General features: G+C 41.6%; 1 protein-coding gene across 2 annotated transcripts in view; it reads right to left on the bottom strand.

Moving 5' to 3' along the window:
• gria1b (glutamate receptor, ionotropic, AMPA 1b) overlaps positions 1-22,712 on the bottom strand; it is a 190,440-nt gene that overhangs the window by 104,445 nt on the left and 63,283 nt on the right. For both annotated transcript variants that reach the window (XM_060936357.1, XM_060936358.1), the window contains 2 exons: positions 20,200-20,253; positions 4,969-5,127 (listed from right to left, as the gene is read on the bottom strand). In XM_060936357.1, coding sequence (XP_060792340.1) covers positions 4,969-5,127; positions 20,200-20,253 — 213 coding nt within the window. The remainder of the gene's footprint in view (positions 1-4,968; positions 5,128-20,199; positions 20,254-22,712) is intronic.

Genomic DNA, 22,712 nt, shown 5'->3' with positions numbered 1-22,712 from the left:
TGAATTCCTGATGTATCACAACATTCGGATATCAACTCGTGTTTACTGACATTTCCTGCTGCCTCTGTACCAGGGCTTTGAACCAGAATTTTTTTCCTATTGGTTCGTTCCGAACAGAAACGGAATTTTAACGTTTCCGGTTTTGGGTTCCACCATTAAATAGACGTTCCCGAACCGGTTAGAACAAAAAAATTTCGTTCCCGTAACGGTTAATTACGTTCCCTGTCAGCTGTTTAACAAGTGGCTATAAAGTTATGTCTCCGTCTCATCCAGCTTAAGCCAAATGTAGGCTAATTCTGTTACAACCTTCATTAAATAAGACAAGAAATAATTCAAAACAATTATTATTTCAAATGTTGGCGATTTGGATTCTCAGTATGTCTTCCCATCTACACAAACAGAAAAAGTGCCAAAAATGAAAGATAATTCGTTTAGTGTGTTACCAAAGTCTAGTCAGGCCCTATAGAGGGCTACCGCATGACGTCACCGCGCCGCGAGATTTTGTTAGGCGCCATATTGGAAGACCAAGTACACATCTATGCAAGTACATACATACATAAAACAAACTACACCTGAAATGTAGCCAGGGCCGGTTCTGCCCTAATCTGGACCGGGTGCAACATCGCGCAACACCCCCCCAAAAAAACAACAACACCAGTCTAAATCAGGACAACCATCACATAAATAACTATAAACATTTTATATCAACTATTTTAACTAAATGGGCTATAATAAATAAGCCTGCAGGCAGCCACAGCGGGCTGCCTCAGAAAAGTAACCATTCAATGACAACTGAAAGCCTGCAGCCACGGTGGGCTGCCTCAGAAAAGTAACCATTTGTCCTACCTTAAAACTCGTTTTGCATTTTCTGCCTCCTTTTTTGTATTTTCAACCCTCCGTTTATTTTCTTTCCTTTTCTGAAAACCCGATTTGTGTCCAGACATTTTGTTCTGCTACCAACGAACTAACTCGTCAGGTCTCGGCTCTCGAGCCCGCGATGATTCCCGTGGGAAGGGCAACAATTAGGGTTGCCACCTGTGTCTGACAAAAATCCTGGACATTTCGACCATCCAATCGACCTTTTTGCTTGTAAGCAACGGCGCCCTTCACACATCTAACCCAAGACAAAAATCGCCCTTCTACGCTGAATCTGTATTGCTCTAATTAGTAAAAATGACGCTTTTGCTAGTTATTTGTTTAGTTAATTGCTTTACATAATATAGCAGGTCTTCATTAGCCTGGCAAGCCAGACTAAATGTGAATATTTAGTCTGGCCTCGATCCGTAGACATTTCCGAAGCGGGTAGGAGGAACAACCCGCTGTCTTTCAAACTGTCTGTGTGTATAGGCCAACGCTCTGACCAATCAGCGCAACAGTGACTGTGACGTAGTCAGAGCGACAGAAAGCAGTGGGGGAGGCCTTGAAATAAATAATTTTTCAAAATGCGTATTAATTAATAAACATGTTCAAGATATTAAGAAGTTTGGAGATAATGACCACAAGTTTGGAGTCTGTACCACATACATAACATACACTCATTTTTTTTCCCCCAAGTGTTTTTCAAGGGTTTGCTTAAACTGTTTTTGAGAGTTTTTATTTAGTGGTGTTTGGTGAAATAATTTCCCTTAAATTTAAAATAACAGGAAAATAAGAAACAATCAAAAAGTAATGTTTCAAAGCTGTTTATTAATTCTTCGTACTACACAAACTAGCCCCATCCTTTTGGCTACGAGCGGAGCCAGCTGGTAGATCAGACTTTTGCCATAGCCGGTCGGCAAAACGGCGAAAACGTCCTTCTTGAAAAGGAATGAGCGGAGAGCCTCTTCCTGCTCATGTTTCAACGAAAACTCCAAGTCTAATTCTTCTAAAACTGATTCCAAAGCGGAGTCAAACGCGCGCTGTTCACTAGCCCGTAGCCATCTTTCCTGCTGCGCTTTCTCCAGCGTCGCGCAGCTTTGTCGTCACTCCTGCAAAAGCCCGCCCAAAGAATCCAAACAAAAACCTTGCGTTGTGATTGGCGGGCACGATTTGATGCCCGGAGTGTTTTTGTTTACATGGTGCGAGGCTAGACCCACTCGCTAGGCAAAAATATTTTTGGCCGCTAGGCGGGTGGGTCTAGTTTACTAGGCTAGGTCTTCAGTATTTTGGTTTATTTCCAACAGTTTTTGGTTGTGGACAACTGGGGGCAGTAGTGGGCACAGGTAAAAGGGAAATACATAATTAAGTTCTGTTTGTTTGCTTATGTGGAATAAAAATAATCTAATTTTTCATTGTATCTGAGAATACCTGAATGTAAGGTGTAGTGTCAAACAGCTTACCTGATTGCTTAGAGTGTGGTGTGTGCTTTGCTTGTGCTTGCCTGTGCCTCTGCTGCTCTTGGCTAAACAAATACATAGGAGGACATGGAACTGATATAACTGGGCACATACAGTACATACAGGAGTATGTTACTACACTACACTATTTCATTTAATTCACCAAAACCTTACCTAATCTTCCATTTATATTTGGTGTTTTTCTTTGCTGCTGCTATGAGTCCTGGCTGATTTTCAATGAATGTCTTGAACTCAGTACAGGACAACTGAAAGTTTAGCCTGACTTGAAGCTCAGCCTTCACCATTGCAACAGAGAGTCTGTTTCTTTTATCAGTCCAAGCCGGTTCCAGGCTAGCACCAACTCTCTGCTGGGCCAGAGGAAAGAACCGCTTACGTCAGCGGGGGGGCGGAGTTGTTAAGACCAACAACAATAACAAGACCATGAAAGATCGCCATTTTTAAGCGCCGAGAAGCAGCAGCTGTACAAACGCGAAGTCATCTCATCTCATTATCTCTAGCCGCTTTATCCTTCTACAGGGTCGCAGGCAAGCTGGAGCCTATCCCAGCTGACTACGGGCGAAAGGCGGGGTACACCCTGGACAAATCGCCAGGTCATCACAGGGCTGACACATAGACACAGACAACCATTCACACTCACATTCACACCTACGGTCAATTTAGAGTCACCAGTTAACCTAACCTGCATGTCTTTGGACTGTGGGGGAAACCGGAGCACCCGGAGGAAACCCACGCGGACACGGGGAGAACATGCAAACTCCACACAGAAAGGCCCTCGCCGGCCCCGGGGCTCGAACCCAGGACCTTCTTGCTGTGAGGCGACAGCGCTAACCACTACACCACCGTGCCGCCCCACGCGAAGTCATCCATTATTATTATTGTTGTTGTTGCTGCTGCTTCTTCCGTGTTTTTGCTTTGATATTCGCGCCAAGGTTTATGTAAACGTAGCGCCGTAACTGACGTATACAGCGACGTAAGTGACGTATACAGCGACGTGATGACGTGGCTCCGCTTAGTGGCACTTAGCACGGGCGAGCTATGGAAAAGCAAACTGGTTCTCAGCTGGCTCGCAAGTTGAAATACACATTTTGCCCATCATGTACAAAAAACCGGGACATTCAGTGTCCCGGATTTTTATTTTTTTTTTCCGGGACAGACCATGAAAATCCGGGACAATCAGGAAAAACCGGGACAGGTGGCAACACTAGCAACAATTGATACATTTTTACAAACAGCCAATAGGGAGGTTGCAACGTTCAGGCTCTTCTTTGCTCAGACACTCAGTAATGGAGACGTGATAGTAGTCCACCCTCCCGCTCTCTCCATTCAGTCAGCGAACGTCACACAGGAAGTGAACCCCAGCGGGTCATAGAAACTTGCGCAGGAGAAGAATGGCTATTTTATTTGTAGGCTACGGAAACTTTGAGGAACGAAATAAAAACCGGTATTAACCGGTTACCATTATTTTTAATAAGCGTTTCTGTTCCGGAACATAAAAAATAATAAAGTTTCTGGTTTCGTTTCTGTTCCATGTGAAATAGAAAAAGTTCCCGGTTTTCGTTTTCGTTCCTTGAACCGGTTCAAAGCCCTGCTCTGTACTAATATACTACATTTTACTGTGAGTAACATGAGCACATAGCAAATTAGCACTGCCTGATAAACTAGCTCATATTTGGTAAACACAAGTAGGATTTGACTCAAGAATCTTGAATCAAATCTTGAGTTGTCATATCCTTGCCAATTTATTTCACAGTAACCAAAATATACCATATTCTATTCACATTCACTGGATATGAGCAATCACATGCTCTGATTGGCTACTCAACTACTAGGCTATCAGCTCATATACTGTGAGTAAAGAAAAACAAAATGGCGGAGCATGTTGCTAAACCAACCAAGGATGAAATAAAAACTCTACTCGAAAATAAAAACCCCCAAAATACAAAAAAGCAACAAAATATGGAAATTATTTGATAGCAAGAACGTATGTTTTTTTCCAAGAATTATTATTATCACATTTTTCACAAATTGCTACTGTCATTTTACCGGTTTGTTTACATTCTAAGCGGAAATGATTTTGTTGGACGTTTTGTATTAAAAGCTTTTATTTAGCGAATTTGCAAAAAACAAAAATAAAAATGCTCTGTTTCTCAAAATCCAGTGAATGTGGATAGAATAAAACAGGTATTCCACTGAATTTTGTCGTACATGGCTTATAGACAACTCGGTGCTACACGCCTCATCAGCTCATGTATGACAATTTTGTGGAATAACTGTTAAATATATCGAGAAAGTTTCTCGAACATTAACTATGGTAGCAAGCTGGCTAGCTAGCAGGCGGGTTCTGTAGCTTCTGTAGTTTGTAGTAAACAAAATCAGTCATCAGTAAGAATAAGTACAGGGGTACTTTCAAGTTCATACAAACCAAACTGAGCATTGCTAGAAAAAAAGGGGAAAAAAAGTTAAATTCCATGTGTTCTAGGTTCATTAATAAAAGAAAGCTAAATTACACACTGGAATTTCTATAATAAATATCAGCGAAGTCACACATACAATGCGTTTACAAACTCTAATCAATATCTGTAAATGCTTGCTGTAAATCCTCTCATCACTGATATTACTGATAGTTCTTCACCTTGAGTCTCCTTTTAGGGCTCTTCAGGTCTTTGCTGTCAAACACCAGCCAGTCATCTATAGTCCTGCTAACCATGGGGTCTGTGTAGTTCATTAGCTGGAAGCCTGTGATGTTGGCACCACCTTTCCTGAAGTCTGTCAAATTCAGGTCCAGAAAGCCCTAGAAGCAAAATTGATCAAAGCCTTAACATGAGAAATCACAGCAATCCGACTTTCAACTGCAAAAAAACAGGCGTTTACAGTACACCGTATATTATAAATACTATTTACAGCAGCTGTTCTCAGACTGCGAGCTGTAGAGACATGCGTCTTTACTTTGTAACTGCTTAGTTGTACCTCTGCTTAGTAATTTATCATTTTATGCTTCCGCCAAATATAAAAAAACGGTATGAGTTAAAAGTTGGAGGCAGTATAAACTTTAATAAAAATAAATTATATGCAAACCAATGACAATTTACAGCCATTCTGCACCAACTTAATAAGTTAGCTGTAATGTAATTGTAACACATAGTGAGAGGCTGTGTGCAAGTGTGGAAACTTAGTATAAGTTTTATTAGTGCGAATATAAAAATCATACTCAGAGTTCTATTATAGGCAGGCAATGATAATTATTATAAATAAGAATAATTCATAACAGTATGAAAGACGGAACAGGAACTAGGGTCAAAACCACAGTCAGTAAAACACAGAACTAGGAAACACTTTTATATACCACTACTTAACAATAATAATGCATGACACAATAGAGTATACACTAGTGCAACACAAACAATTAGAATATTGTGAAAAAGTGGTTTTTTTTTATATAAATACTTGGTTGGGGCTCCTTTACCACTAATTACTGCATCAATGAGGCGTGGTGTGGAGACAATCAGCCTGTGGCACTGCTGAGGTGTTATTGAAGCCCAGGGTGCTTTGATAGCGGCCTTCAGCTCGTCTGTATTTTTGGGTCGAGTGTTTCTCATCTACGTCTTAAAAACACCCCATAGATTCTCTCTGGGGTTCAGGTCAGGCAAGTTGACTGGTCAGTCCCGCACAGTTACTACTTGGTTAAAGTAGCAAATGACCTACTGTTGGCATCTGATCAGGGCTGTGTCTCACTGCTTGTGTTGCTTGACCTTAGTGCAGCATTTGATGCCACTGATCATTTCATTCTTCTGGATAGACTAGAAAATGTTGTGGGAGTTAAGGGAACGGCCCTCTCCTGGCTCAGCTCTTATTTAACTGATCGCTATCAGAATGTTGATATAAATGGTGACATTTCTAGACATACTGAGGTAAAGTTTGGTGTTCCACAAGGTTCTGTCTTGGGTCCACTGCTTTTTTCTTTATATATGTTACCTCTGGGTGATATTATTCATAAACATTGTATTAGTTTCCACTGTTATGCTGATGACACACAGTTGTATGTTTCTGCAAAACCTGACGAGAGACACCAGCTTAATAGACTCGAGGAATGTGTAAAGGACATTAGACACTGGATGCTTATTAACTTCCTTCTGCTTAACTCTGACAAGACTGAAGTACTTGTACTAGGAACACATGCAGCTAGAAGTAAGTTTTCTGATTACACAGTAACTCTGAATGGCCTTTGTGTTTCTTCACGTGCAGCAGTGAAAGACCTCGGAGTGATTATTGACCCCAGTCTTTCATTTGAAACTCACACTGATAACGTTACCTGGATAGCTTTCTTTCATCTCAGAAATATTGCTAAGATAAGAAATGTAATGTTACTACATGATGCGGAAAAACTAGTTCATGCTTTCATTACCTCCAGGTTGGATTATTGTAATACCTTACTGTCTGGATGTTCCAATAAGTGCATAAACAAGCTCCAGTTAGTTCAAAATGCAGCAGCAAGAGTCCTTACTAGAAGTAGAAAATATGACCACATCACTCCTGTCTTATCCACACTGCATTGGCTCCCAATCAAATTTCGTATTGATTATAAAGTACTACTATTGACCTTTAAAGCACTGAATGGTCTCGCACCACAGTACCTGAGCGGATTTCTGCTCCTCTATGACCCACCATGCCTACTTAAATCAAAAGGTGCAGGCTATTTGCTGGTACCTCGTATAGTGAAGGCTACATCAGGGGGCAGAGCCTTTTCTAACAAAGCCCCACATTTATGGAACAGCCTTCCAAGTAACGTTCAGGAATCAGACACAGTCTCAGTGTTTAAGTCTAGGCTGAAAACATATCTGTTTAGTCAAGCCTTTTGTTAATGGTGTTTATGAGGTAAAGGTGTAGATCTGGAGGGTCCTCAGACATAGAGTGTTTTGGTAAACTGGGATGTATGGATGCTATCAGTCCCCACTTGCTTGCTCACTTGAGTTTGTTGACAGTATAGTGGGTGGCTGCTTTATGTCCCGGGGCTCCCTCATGCCTGTGTTACCTTCTGGCTCTCCTCTTTTAGTTATGCTGTCATAGTTAGTTGCCAGAGTCCCTGCTTGTACTCAGCACAATATGTATACTGTTCCTACTTATTCAGGTGACATTGGGCATACCTAACAACCTGCCCCCCCCCCCCCCCAAATCTGTCCCTCTGAGTTACATGTCGGTCCTGGGATCGAGATGCTGATCTCTTCTGCTCCTCGGACCTGCCTGATCCATCCTGGTGCCCTGTGTCTGGTTGGAGTCTCATCGCATTGCTCCTGTGGAGGGCGGCCCCATGTGGACAGTTGGGGGTCGCGCCTGGAGGACGCTCTGGACTCTTGCAGTGGTGCTCTTGTGGCTGGGGACTGCAGTTGACTTGCTGACTTTAGGACTGCAGTTGACTTGCTGACTTTGGGACTATGGTTGTCGTGAACGGTTTTGCGCTCAGGTTTCCATCAGTGGGGGGTTTATAGCATCAACGAAGCTGACTTTATGTTAGGACTGTTAATGTTATAGTCATGTTGTCTGTTGTTGTCTGGATAGGGATGGGTTCCCTTTTGAGTCTGGTTCCTCTCGAGGTTTCTTCCTCGTGTCATCTGAGTGAGTTTTCCTTGCCACCATCGCCACAGGCGTGCTCATTGGGGATAGATTAGGGATAAAATTAGCTCATATTTTAAGTCGTTCAAATTCTGTAAAGCTGCTTTGCGACAATGTTTATTGTTAAAAGTGCTATACAAACAAACTTGACTTAATATCATGGTCAACAAACCATTTGGTCATGGTTTTGGCACTGTGGGCAGGTGCTAAGTCCTGCTGGAAAAGGAATTCAGCATCTCCATAAAGCTTGTCAGCAGATGGAAGCATGAAGTGCGCTAAAATTTCCTGGTAGACGGCTGTGTTGACTTTGGACCTGATAGAAAACACAGTGGACCAACAGCAGCAGATGACATAGCACCCCAAATCATCACACACTGTGGAAACTTCACACTGGACTTCAAACACCTTGCTCTCTTCCTCCAGACTCTAGGACCTTTATTTCCAAATGAAATGCAAAATTTACTTTCAACTGAAAAGAGAATTTTGGACCACTGAGAAACAGTCCAGTTCTTTCTCTCTTTAGCCCAGGTAAGACGCTTCTGACGTTGTCTCTGGGTCAGGAGTGGCTTGATATTAGGAATGCGACAGTTTTAACGCCTTTCCTGAAGACGTCTGTGCGTGCTGGCTCTTGATACACTGACACCAGCCTCAGTCCACTCCTTATGAAGCTCTCCCAAGTTCTTGAATCAGCTTTTCTTGACAATCCTCTCAAGGCTGCAATCATCCTGGTTGCTTGTGCACCTTTCCCAGCCAGCCTTTTCAGCAATGACCTTCTGTGGCTTACTCTCCTTGTGGAGGGTGTTGATGATTGTGTTCTGGACAACTGTCAAGTCAGCAGTCTTCCGCATGATTGTGGTTGCATGTAATGAACTAGACCGAGAGATACACGATATTTATACTGTTCTACTTAAAGTCAAAATGAAATACTCTAATATTTTGAGATTTCTTTTTTTTGTGTGCTGTAGGCATAATTATCAAAATTAAAATCGAAAAATGCTTGAAAGGCATTAGTTTATGTGTAATGAGTCTAGAATATGTTAAATTTTCACTTTCTTAAATCACTGATGGAAAGTACTGAACTTTTTCCACAATATTCTAATTGTTTGAGATGCACTAGTACACAGTGATACTGAAGGTAACAAGCAACAAGACAGGGAAAGAGGCTGGCCTGAAAAAAAAAGTAAAATCAAATGAATAAATAAATAAAATCGACCACATGGCTTCATCGCCATGGGAACTGTGACTGTACATACTGTATATGCAGGTTGGTGATAGCTGCAGAGAAATAAAGCAAAATGTACAAATTTCTGATAAAACAAGATCCTAGTCTGTCAAAATATAAGGCAAAGCCTAAAAAAAAAATCCTTTCTGCACTTCTGGGTTTTCTTCTGTGGTTCTGATCCGCAGACAAACTCTATTGGTTTATTTTTGTCAAGGTTACTACATCACTCATATATTAGTAGTATGGTAAATCTCACTATATCCTCCAATGCGAATGATGGTGCAGAGTACACACACACACACACACAAAAAAAACCCTGTCTTTCTGAAGGGTCAGAGTACACAGTGACGCTTACCATACTCTAAGGGCACTGAAGATTAAGAAGCGCTGATTTAAAGCTATACTGCCTTTCAGATTTTTCAAGTGTAGGTCATGAAAAGAATCTTCCCTGAATATTTTTGTTTAGTGGACCGAAAGCTACTGAATTCGAATCACAGACTTCCAATTTTATCAGTTTTTTAAAATAGAACAATTAATGAATTTAAGGCTACGTGGCACTAAATTCTGCGCTATTTCTTCCTGCTTCACCATGACCCAATTCAAGATACTACGTCACATGGTGGGCTTTCCCCGTTTGTGCAAGGCATTGTGGGATACAAATTTGAAACAGGAGAGGAAAATGGAGGATGTGGGTGTGAGAATGAAACGTGAAAGACTAACTACAGTAACGGAAAGAAAGCGAGAAGAAAAGACATTTTGTTATATACGTAGGAAAGGAAACACAGGACCAAACTAATAAATATCAGTGGTCAGCGAGCACCTCGGTGTGATCAGCTGTTCGTTTAGCGACAGAATGATGGAACTGTCAGTGCACGCTCAAAGGGAAACCTGCTCATGTGCGCACACACGGACTTCCTCTGTCTGCTTGACTGCGCAAAGCGAGCGATTTCATGCACATTATTTGCTTTAATCCCCTCAAACTAAATAACTTCCCAGCGACAGAATGGCCTGATATTTTGTGAGATATTACAGAAATAAACATCTATCACACTGGCCACATTTCAGAAGGAACTAACTTTCACTGACTTTATGAACTCGAAAGGTCGTCTAGCTTTAAAGTGCTGATCAAAAATCTGGTGTTTGAAGTCCAATAAGGATGTGTAAGAATTTAAAGTTATAAAGTTAAGACCACAGCAATTTCTAAAGACTGAACGATGATAATAATAATAATAAGGTTTCAACAGAATGAAATCCATTCTATTACTGGAGCAGATGTAGATTAATCCTACTAAGGACTTAATTATAAGGTGAGTTAGTCTTTAGAGATCAATTCCGTCAAAGAAAATACCACTGAGTCTGCAGTGCTTCAGACAAACACAAATACATAAAGCTCCTAACTCTGAGCTTCCATAATGGATTTTTTATGTACTACTATCCATCTTCCTTAAGGTTGAAAGGAATGAGCTTGAGATAGAATCCGTCCCAGAGAAAATAGACATTATAAAATATAATAGTTAATCAATATGGCTCTGCAATAATAAATGGCATAATGCTGTGCAGGTGCATTCACTTCAGAGATCAGAATTTTTCCAGATTCATAATTTCCATATGATTCAGTGTGTGGATTATGTTTTCGCCTTAACAGCTCAGTGTAGGTGTTTGTGTTTGGGATTCCTTAGGTGACTGGCTCAGAGTCACATGTACCCCAGGGGTCTCTTTCCCTCACAAGTGCTGCATTCTTTCAGCGTTTAATACCGTCATTATTTATAGGCTGATATCTTTTTTTCATTATCACTGAGTGCAATTATGTGTTTCTTGTAGAATTACAGTTTCTTTGCTCCTCTCACAGAGCCCAATTATAAATTTCACGATGCTTCTTGTGAATTCACAGCTCGTCGCGGCTGTATGACTGTTTGTCCAAATTCCCTTGAGGATTACTGAACAGTTGGAGACATTTCCTGCTCTACTTTAAGTATGTGACCGATGGATGGATGGATGGATGGATGGATAGATTGGCACGGTGGTGTAGTGGTTAGCACTGTCGCCTCACAGCAAGAAGGTTCCGGGTTCGAATCCAGTGGCTGACGGGGGGCCTTTCTGTGCGGAGTTTGCATGTTCTCCCCGTGTCTGCGTGGGTTTCCTCCGGGTGCTCCGGTTTCCCCCACAGTCCAAAGACATGCAGGTTAGGCTAACTGGTGGCTCTAAATTGACTGTAGGTGTGAATGGTTGTTTGTCTCTATGTGTCAGCCCTGCGAAGACGAAGAAGAACAACAACTTTATTCATCATGTGCTTGTGAAATTCCTCTGTGCATTTAACCCATCTGAAACAGTGAACACACACACAAGAGCAATGAGCACACATACCCAGAGCAGTGGGCACCCATGCTAACAGTGCCCAGGGAGCAGTTGGGAGTTAGGTGCCTTGCTCAAGGGCACTTCAGCCCAAGGCCATCCCATATTAACCTAACCAGAGCACCTGGAGGAAACCCACGCGGACATGGGGAGAACATGCAAACTCCACACAGAAAGGCCCTCGCAGGCCGCTAGGCTCGAACCCAGAACCTTCTTGCTGTGAGGCGACCGTGCTAGCCACTTACACCATCATGCTGACCTGGCGACTTGTCCAGGGTGTACCTCGTCTCTCGCCCATAGTCAGCTGGGATAGGCTTCAGCTTGCCTGCAACTCTGTACAGGATAAGCGGCTACAGATAATGGATGGATATGGGGTATGGGGGGGGTGTTTCTGTGAGAGGTAGCACCTCTGGTTGCTGCCAGTCACATGCCTATGTCAAACTGGGTATGGGTAGACAGCCTTTGGTCCTCCACAACTCCCCAAGTCTCATTGACGGCTCCAAGAAACTAGTAGTGCACACCAGTAGCCATACCCCGGGACCTCGATTCGACTGTTGAGCTAAACTAAGTGAGGCACCACTGTAGTGGTTAAGGGACATCACCCCTTTAAGTGCACAAAGACCGGAATGGCAGAAGAGGCAGAAGAACCAAATATATTAAATGGAATATATTAAATGGTCAATGACTCTGATGGCATGAGCAGCAAGATGATGTGGCTCATCGGGCATACTCTGAAGATGGCAAGTAGTGGCCAGTCACCTTGGAAGAGATCAGGGCCTTACTGAGTATAACCCCATAGTTAGTGATGAAGCATAGACTTAGAATAGCTAGAAATGAAAAGGATGATGTTGGAACCCCTGTGACTGATTCCTGTAATGGTGAAAGGGTAGGAACACTGAACCCTTAGAATAAGAAGCCCATTAAAGGAGAACTGAAGGCAATTTTTTTATTATCAAAATTCTATTTCTCATTTTATTAAATATAGGAATGCATTTTTGATCGCTATTTTGTCATTGCTACAGCAAGTTATGAGTGTTTGAGTTACGCTATGTAATATATCAGTCCATATGTCAAAGCGATGGCCGTAAACGAGATTCGCTGAGACCTGTGCGAGACATCGTAGGATGGAAGTAAAACGTACAGCGGAGATCAAAGTGACCGACATCTGCCAACGTTGTCAAAAGACGCGCGCGCCCTCTTTCGAACGCTGATGTAATCAAGCCGGAAGTTTTGTTTGTTTTGATAACAATCAGGAAAGTTTGAAAAAAGTCAGCAGTAATCGTCATTTAAACTTGTTTTCGTGCAATATTTCGTTTGGCAAACAGTTTTCAAAATGGCGGCACTGACACCTGGCTGACACTTCACGTTTCGAAGTCTCGCACAAGTCTCCTGAAGATCGCGCGGATAAGCAACGCCTGCCGTGGACCAAACGAACTAAATTCAACACGGCTAAAAACCGAACAGGCCGATAAGTATAATATTTAATTGCAATTAGTTGCCAATACGAGTCACGATATAAGGTTACTAAAACCCAAAACGTAATCGAATAACACGTTAATTAAGAAATAAAGCAAGTTTAAAAATGACTTCAGTTCTACTTTAATGATGATAAAAGTTCAAAACCTACAGCGAGGCATGCATCTGATAACAGGCATCTGAAAACAAGAGGAAGAGTGTTCAAAGTAGTGACATGGAATGATGAAAGATATATATTTTATCTTCCTTCTCCTGAAATCTGATCGGATCAAAATCTAAAGTACGTCAGTGTTAGGGCCACTTCTTTGGGTGAATGGATTTATTTCATATATTTTCTAAACCAACATTTTTTCTTAATTATCCTGAGGTTAACTAATGATAGTCATTTTGCTAGCGTCAGCAATGATTCTAAACATTTATCAACCTTAAAAATCCCCTCAGAAATAGGTTAGCGTGTGGTATACACCAATCAGCCATAAAATTAAAAACACTAACAGGAGAAGTGAATAACATTGATTATTTTATCTACATTCACTGGATATGAGCAATCGCATGCTCTGATTGGCTACTTTACTACTAGGCTATCAGCTAATATACCGCAAGTAGAGAAAAACAAAATGGCGGCGCGTGTTGCTGAACCAACCGAGGACGAAATAAAAACTCTACTCGAAAACAAAACCCCAAAAAATACAAAAAAAAAGCGCAACAAAATATGGAATTAAAGTATTTCATGGTAAAAGTGTATATTTTTTATTTTTCAAGAATTATTATTATTATTATTATTATTATTATTATTATAGCATTGTTCACAAATTGCTTCGCCGGTTTGTTTACACTCTAAGCAGAAATTATTTTGTCGGACGTTTTGTATAAAGTCTTTATTTATCGAATTTGCAAAAAATAAAAATAAAAATGCTCTGTTTCTCAAAATCCAGTGAATGTGGACAGAATAAAACAGTTATTCCACTCAATCTCATCGTACATGGCTTATAGTCAACTCAGTGCTACATGCCTCGTCAGCTATCAGCTCATGTACGACTCGATTTCGTGGAATAATTATCATACACACAGGACACTTTTTCGATGGAATAAAAACGTGTTCTATTCCCTTCTAGCAGGTTTCATTCCTTTGGTTTGATAGCATGCAATATTGTTAGCATATCACTTATCCTATGTGTATTACATCACCTACCCAATGGAGAATGAGTGTTGAATATGGTTTATGATATTGCATGGTTGTCAATGACGTCACACACTGGAGACATAAAACTCCATTGGGTACGTAAAACAAGCATCGTACAACGCTTGAAACTTCTGGCTTCATCTGCTTTGCAAAATGTTGCACGTTTTTAACATTTTTTTTTAAATTCCAAAACCAAATTAAAACCAAAGCATGCCTCCTAAGAGGTGTGCCGTTCAAGGCCGTTCAAGTGTAGCTGATAAAAGAAGCAGAATTTTGATCCATTATATATAGCCCAAAGTCGTAGGACACTTACAGAATGAATGGGTTCGATTTGTACGGACAAAGAGAGGTAACTTCAAGCCGACAGGACGGTTTGGTGTCTGTGCCATACATTTTGAAAAAGATAAGTTTGTGAGGCAAATTCACTGAGAAGGATTTGGTGGTGTTTACATTAGACCGTATCCGTCTCGTTTTCGTCGCGGATGCACTGTCCGTTCACATTAAAACGCCGGGAAACGACTCCACAGGCGGAACAACTTGAATCCGCCAGGGCCCACGTATTCAACCCAGTTCGTATCTGATCCGGTGCTGTGTAAACATTGAGATACGAGGAAACGCAGTGCTGAGCTCTAGCTGACGTCGTCATTGGACAACGTCACTGTGACATCCACCTTCCTGATTCGCTGGCGTTGTTCATGCCACGTTGGTCATGTGACGCGACTGCTGAAAAACGGCGCGGACTTCATTTCCTGCTATTGTTTCCGCCTTGTATCACCTTTTTGTTTTTCATTAAAGAGTATAAAAGTATGAATATAATGCTTTGCTTTGTCATTCTTAATGTTGTTCATGGTAAGATGCAAATACTGCCCATTGTGTAGTTATGATTGTCTTTAGGCTTGCCATCCTTCCACTTGCAAGTGGTGAGTGACTTGCGCATGCCCGATATGCACTGGGATCACACACACAGCGGCTCAGTCCCGAATCACTGCTCGTGCGCTTCACTCGCGCACTCTGTGAGCTGCGCAGGGCCGGAGTGCGCACCCTCCAGAGGGCACTCGCTGTTCAGGGCGGAGTGATTTGGAGCGCAGCCGCTGAGGAGGAAGCGCTGAGCCGTACTGACACATTTCAACTTACATGCCGTCTAATTAGTCATGTGATTAGTGTATCCGTGTATTGGCGTTGCTGTGTGCATGCGAATCGTGTATTGGCGTTGCTGTGTGCACGCGAATCGTTTTAAAAACATTAATCTGATGATCCGCTGATACGGTCTAATGTAAACACCGCCTTTGAGTGACGTCTGGGACACAGAGCAGTTCCTATGATCTGGAAACAAAAGTCAGACGCACCATCCCAAAGAGCTCATTGCCGCACAGGAAGTGTCAAGCTTGTGTTTAGCCTGTTGCTTGACTTTATTAGTTGTCCTTAGTCAGATCAATAACGTTCTAAGGTAGTTTCTATGTGGCCAAATATAATACTTAGATAGACAACAGAAAAATTACTGATCTAAAAGCAAACCAAAATATGCTTGTTCACTCTGAGTCACTTCTTCGTCCTTGTTGTCGTAAAGTTGTGTAAAGCTTTACAAAAGAAAGCAGTTGCACATATGATGTCACACATGCAGCGCCGCTGACCAATAAATCTCTGCGATCTAATGGAGGATAAGCGTTTAGTGACTTCTGGAACAGAATTCAGATGTAAAAAAATGTTTTCGAACCAATTTTTTATTTATCGGTGAACTTTACAGCCTACATGAGCATATCAGATACAGAAAATCTGGGATTTTATGATGTCATTTTCGTAAGACTAGCACTCTAACTTTCCTCAATGTGACTTTATTTCTGTAAAGGTAGGCATATCAGACGCTCGCTGGCCGTGCTGTGAAAATTGTCCATGCAGACGCTCATCTAAGCTTCCAAATCTGTCATTGCTTAACTCTTGAATATTTTCTATCATGAATATTATCAGTGAAAAGCCTATAATCTCTGCCTTCCAAAGAAATTTATCTCGTTATGATTTGTGGTGGGTTTCCTAAAAGCCTTTTAACACTAAGAGCATCTTAACTAGAAGAGAGAGTGTTCATTGCGCTGTTCGCTCTACCATTTAATGATGATCTTTGTGCTACCATGCTTTTGGGAAACTCGCACTCTTCAGTATTTTGGGAGTAACAGCAGGTTGAAGTCGGTACAACAAAGTACACTCTCTGCTCGCGGGACATTGGGAAACTGCCGGTGCTTTTCTTTTTGAGTCACAGGAAAGCAGTCAGTCTCTCTCTCTCTCTCTTTCTTCTGATCGGTTTCAGACTGTATTACTCATGAATATCAATCTGATAACTTTTATAGGGATGTTCTCTAGTTCTCACTGTTTCTGATGAAGGATTCAGCAAAATTTTCCGCCAGCTAGTTTTGATGTGATGCTTCACGGGAAACTGAAGTGAGTTTTCATAGCTTTATCTACTCATCTCATTATCTCTAGCCGCTTTATCCTGTTCTACAGGGTCACAGGCGAGCTGGAGCCTATCCCAGCTGACTACAGGCGAAAGGCGGGGTACACCCTGGACAAGTCGCCAGGTCATCACAGGGCTGACACATAGACACAGACAACCATTCACACTCACATTCACACCTACGGTCAATTTAGAGTCACCAGTTAACCTAACCTGCATGTCTTTGGACTGTGGGGGAAACCGGAGCACCCGGAGGAAACCCATGCAGACACGGGGAGAACATGCAAACTCCACACAGAAAGGCCCTTGCCGGCCACGGCGCTCGAACCCGGACCTTCTTGCTGTGAGGTGACAGCGCTAACCACTACATCACCATGCCACCCAGCTTTACCTACTTATTTTTTCAAATCAAACTGATTCATGTAAATAAATAACTATCTTAGAATATAACCATTGTTGTTTTGATGAAAAATATTGAGATCTTAGTGGTCAGAATGGGATTTTGAAAAAAAAACAAAAAACAAAACAGAAGTCAGAAACGCAAGTGTCAATTTCAATTCAATTCATGTAAATTGTTTATTGGATGTGGCTCATACAGTTTTTTCGAGGCTTGCCGTGAAAGCTGTGAATATTAATCGAAATAATAATTTATATTCTTTCATATAAACACTATTAGGCCCTACTTTTGAGAAATACAAAGGCCTACAGAGCACAAAGAGGATATTAGAAATAATATTTTATTACTTTTTTATTGAGTGTCCTGATTTAATGTTTTTTTACCTAATTAGCATAATTAATAAAATGAATACTAATTTGCATGGGCGGCACGGTGGTGTAGTGGTTAGCGCTGTCGCCCCACAGCAAGAAGGTCCTGGGTTCGAGCCCCGGGGCCGGCAAGGGCCTTTCTGTGCGGAGTTTGCATGTTCTCCCCGTGTCCGCGTGGGTTTCCTCTGGGTGCTCCGGTTTCCCCCACAGTCCAAAGACATGCAGGTTAGGTTAACTGGTGACTCTAAATTGACCGTAGGTGTGAATGTGAGTGTGAATGGTTGTCTGTGTCTATGTGTCAGCCCTGTGATGACCTGGCGACTTGTCCAGGGTGTACCCCGCCTTTCGCCCATAGTCAGCTGGGATAGGCTCCAGCTTGCCTGCGACCCTGTAGAAGGATAAAGCGGCTACAGATAATGAGATGAGATGAGACTAATTTGCATAATTGTTTTTGACTTTTTTTTCTTCAGACTTTGTATTCAGTATGCAACCATCTATGTGCTGCCAATTTCCATGTAAATATCTTGAAAAATAGAAACGTTATTAAGAAAAAACATTTGATCTCATTGGTTAATGAGGCCCATTTTGGACCATGTGATCCTCATATAGAATATTACGCCAGTTTTCTAAAAATTAAGCTTTTTTCAATCTTTGATCTGTAATATCTCCATCCATCCATCCATCCATTATCTGTAGCCGCTTATCCTGTTCTACAGAGTCGCAGGCAAGCTGGAGCCTATCCCAGCTGACTACAGGTGAAAGGTGGGGTACATCCTGGACAAGTCGCCAGGTCATCGCAGGGCTGATTGTAATATCTCAAGAACGGATAAACATTTTAATTCTGTAAAAAGTATGTTGTTCGGCATTCAATTGTGAATTCAATGAGAGCAGTTTTAAGCAATTTGGACTGAATTTGAATTTTCACCTGATATGCCTTGTAAAGGCCGTTTGGCCAGAGGTAGACAAAGTACCCAACTTCATTACTAAAGTCAAAGTACAGATCCCACTGGTCAAATGTTACTCCAATACAAGTGAAAGTTGTCCAGTCAAATTTTTACTTAAGTGAAAGTACTGAAGTACTTTCTTTAAAAAATATTTAACCTCCTAGGGCTTAGCGGTCACATGCGTGGACAGCACTTTATGGAAATTCGGAACAAGAATCCACATATGTGGACATACTTTTTCTCTAAAAGTACATCTTATCAAAAGATGATGCTTAGTTTTTATTCTAATCAGGTTCTAATAAGCCCAAATAGCAAAGAGAAATAAAAAATGCATGTAAAAAAAAACAGCTTGGGCCTTAGGAGGTTAAGGATTAAAAGTACATTTTCTGTTAACGCATTGTTGTATTATTGCCACAACACTTACAAAACCTAATGCCTCTGAAGCAACTGACTGGATTTACTAACTAACTTGTAGAACCTGTAGAATAAACACTTTTAAACACAGATTTCTACATTCTGTTTATTTGGCAAGATTATGCTGAAACATATTTCTGAAAGGACTTCAGATAAGTTACTGTTCTTCATGTTAGCGTAACTCCATTTTTACATGCTAACTAACAGTGTCCAAGTTAACTAGCTATGTGTTAACATTAGCCATGGACAAGGCTACGGCAACTTGGCGGGCAAATCCATAGAAAGTCATTTGACTAACCAGACTGCATAGCTATTACAATGTTATCGCTAGCTCTAAAAGCACAGACAACTTCATTCCAAGCCTTTTCTTGGAATAAAACATTTATATACCTCAATATGCTTCCGCAGATTGGAAGGTGAGTTTTGTAGGCCGTGATATGGTTCATTTTAGGCAAAAAAAGCAAACAATTAAAACAAAACAAATCTTTAATCCTTTCAGAAAACTGAAACATGGGTTCATGGGCCATGGGTGTGTGCATTCTCCAGAAGAACCACCTCCTTCCATTGTGCCATCAACTGATCGTGTTCAAATAAAGCTGCTGAGAAATCACTGAACTTGATTTTATACAGTCTATGGATGTGACGTGATCCTAGTGATTACTGATAGTCTGTCTCAGTGTCACCTGCGATAAAACCAATCATGTTTTATTAAAGACAAGAAAAAAAAAACATCCACTTTCAAAGCTGCTTCATAGTGACGAGTAACGAGGACCTTGATAGAAATGTAGTGGAGTGAAAAGTACGATATTTGTCTTTCAAATGTAGTGAAGTTAAAGTCATAAGTTTCCCAAAAAAAATACTCAAGTAAAGTACAGATACTCAAAAAGTGTACTCAAGTAAATGTACTTCATTACTGTCCACCTCTGGGTTTGGCTAATGATACAGAAATCGCCCATCTCACGTGTACGTCACATGGCGTTTCATCAGATGTGTGAACAAAGTGAGCGAACACAATGTCTATTTGAATGGGACATCTTATCTAGCACTATTCAGAATTGAAGAAAGGTGGCATAAAGTCAAACTGTACCAAAGGAAAAGAAAATCAGATGCTACAAGCTTTAAAACAAATCACAATCTACCACCACTCAGACACACTCACACTCACACCAATGCTCCCACAGCTGCAGATGAAAAGACATCCGACATTGATGCTTTCCATACAGAAGTAGGAGTGATAAGTCTCCGACTCAGCTGGCAGTCGGCAATCTGTCTGCATTGTGCTCTGCATTTAAAAGAACATGCGCTCTGACCAGACGAGAAAACAAAAAACAAAAAACGGGGAATGCGGATAAGAAAATGGCGGTGATGTGCCGCTCTCGAGTTGCTCATGTAATAAAGATAAGGCTGTAACACTTCACTGAAGACACTGGTTGTGTTCGATAACATGTCTCACTTACCAGGTTTGCCAGGATAAAGTGATAGTTCTTCAGATTCTTTTTTTGCGCCGCAATCTGAAAAGCAAGACATAACACAGTCCATTACACACATTCATACGCATATATGCCAACATTTTGTTGTTTATAGCCTAAATCTCTGCAGGCTCCCCAGACAGAAACTAATTAGTCCCTTTTTTTTTTAGCAGTTAATTGCATGTCTCCCATCCCTCCCTGGGTGGGTGTGAGATTGTATGATTTGACATCTGTCGCCATGGGAACCCCAATTATGGGCTTTAATGACTACATGCGCTCCAGGACTTCACACACCTGTGAGCTATAGTAAGCCTCTGGCATCTCTAAGCCGTAGTCAAATGAAGGCTCTGGTCTCCAAGCAGCAAGATGGCTGCCAAGAGTGACAAGTGAAAAGATCATGGTGTGTCTGCTTTACCGTTTCATACTCCTCAATTTCGGGGGATTTTCAAATGACTGTGTTCTGCCAGCAAGGTTTAAGAACTGGCTGCATAATCTGGCAATCAGGTCTGACAAATCCCTTCATAGTAATATATCCAGGTTTGAATTTTCTTTCACAAAGTTTGCTCGAAGCTTTACATGGCCATCATCAGTGGTGATTTGATTAGGCTTTAGAAGTCAACTGTCTGAGAAAAGAGGCAACAGAAAAAAAAAAAAACCTTTTAATCATGTATTCCTACTGGCAAGTCACAAGTCAGTCATGTCACATGGACAATCACTGTCCAGCGAATTACCAGAGTAAGCTGTACTACCTGTACTAGCCACCAGAGGCACCAGTGAGTGCCGCTACCTCCTTCTACGCTTTATTTAGTTCATCCAGTCAACAGGCTATGAGTTTATGCTATTACGTGTTGTCCGTCATTCATCCGTCGGCCGTCATCTGTCATCCGTCCGGTGTCGTCCACATTTCACGAAAGTCGCTTCTTCTCTATCAGTTCTTCACCTATTTTTATTCTTTTTGGCAGGAAGGTGCCTGGGGTGCATATACATAGCTTCTACCCAACTTTGCATAACTGCAATTAATAATCAAGATATGGACTAATTAATCAATCCCTAATGAGCAGTTTCCACACAAATCGCTTCTTCTCCCTCAATTCATCTCATCTCATTATCTCTAGCCGCTTTATCCTGTTCTACAGGGTCGCAGGCAAGCTGGAGCCTATCCCAGCTGACTACGGGCGAAAGGCGGGGTACACCCTGGACAAGTCGCCAGGTCATCACAGGGCTGACACATAGACACAGACAACCATTCACACTCACATTTACAGTCAATTTAGAGTCACCAGTTAGCCTAACCTGCATGTCTTTGGACTGTGGGGGAAACTGGAGCACCCGGAGGAAACCCACGCGGACACGGGGAGAACATGCAAACTCCGCACAGAAAGGCCCTCGCCGGCCACGGGGCTCGAACCTGGACCTTCTTGCTGTGAGGCGACAGCGCTAACCACTACATCACCGTGCCGCCCCCTTTCCCTCAATTCTTCACCGATTTTGATTCTTTCTGGCAGGAAGGTAGGGGTGCCTAGGGTGCATATAACTTCTACCCAGATTTGCCTAATTGCAATTATTAATGAATTTGTAGACTAATTCAGCCTTAATAATTAACAGTTCAACAAAAATCGCTTCTTCTCGGTCAATTCCTCGCCGTTTTGGATTATTTCTGGCAAATAGGTCGGTATTTCTAGGGTGTATATCGCTTCTATGTATAGCTTGTATAAAGTGTATATACCTTGCAACATTTATTGCACAAGATGGCCCAGTTTAGATCATTCCTTCTGGACTAGACGGGGCCGGAGTGAGCTACGCCGTCATTGACGGTCTCATTTGAGTTACTTGTAGCCTTCCTGCTGTTAACTTTAACCAGTTTGGCTGTTCTTCTCTGACCTCGCTCATTAAGAAAGTGATTCACTGCAAAAAACTGAATTTGAGGAGAAAATTCCTTAATACTCGTGAAGTTATCTTGCTGCACGGACAGATAATTTTACTTGACAAGACATCTTGGAATAAGTTGGTTACAATCTAGAACTAGTTTTAATAATCTCAGAGTTGGTGTCTTGTATTCTTCTAATAGGAAATGCTAGATCGTTTCAACTATATTCAAGACATTCTAACTTGTTAAGATATCATTTTTGCAGTATTCCAGCTGCAGAACTGCCATCCACTGGATGTTTTTTTTTCTTCCCCCCCACACCATTCTGTGTAGACTGTTATGCAAAAAAAAAATTACCCCCTGGAATATTCAAACTAGCCCATCTGGCAACAACAAACCTGCCAAGCCACTGAGGTCACATTTTCCCTCCTTCTAATATTGATATGACTAACCTGAAGCTCTACCCCACCTCTCACCCATAGTCAGCTGGGATAGGCTCCAGCTTGCCTGCGACCCTGTAGAACAGGATAAGCGGCTACAGATAATGGATGGATGGATGGATGGATGGATGGATGGATGAACCAGTATCTGCACAATTATGTGCACTGCACTTCTACTGCATGATTGGTTGACT

The sequence above is a fragment of the Neoarius graeffei genome, chromosome 12 (genome assembly GCF_027579695.1).
Source record: "Neoarius graeffei isolate fNeoGra1 chromosome 12, fNeoGra1.pri, whole genome shotgun sequence".
Lineage (NCBI taxonomy): Eukaryota > Metazoa > Chordata > Actinopteri > Siluriformes > Ariidae > Neoarius > Neoarius graeffei.
The sequence above is the reverse complement of the archived record's forward strand: the minus strand, read 5'-3'. Positions and strand labels throughout refer to the sequence as shown.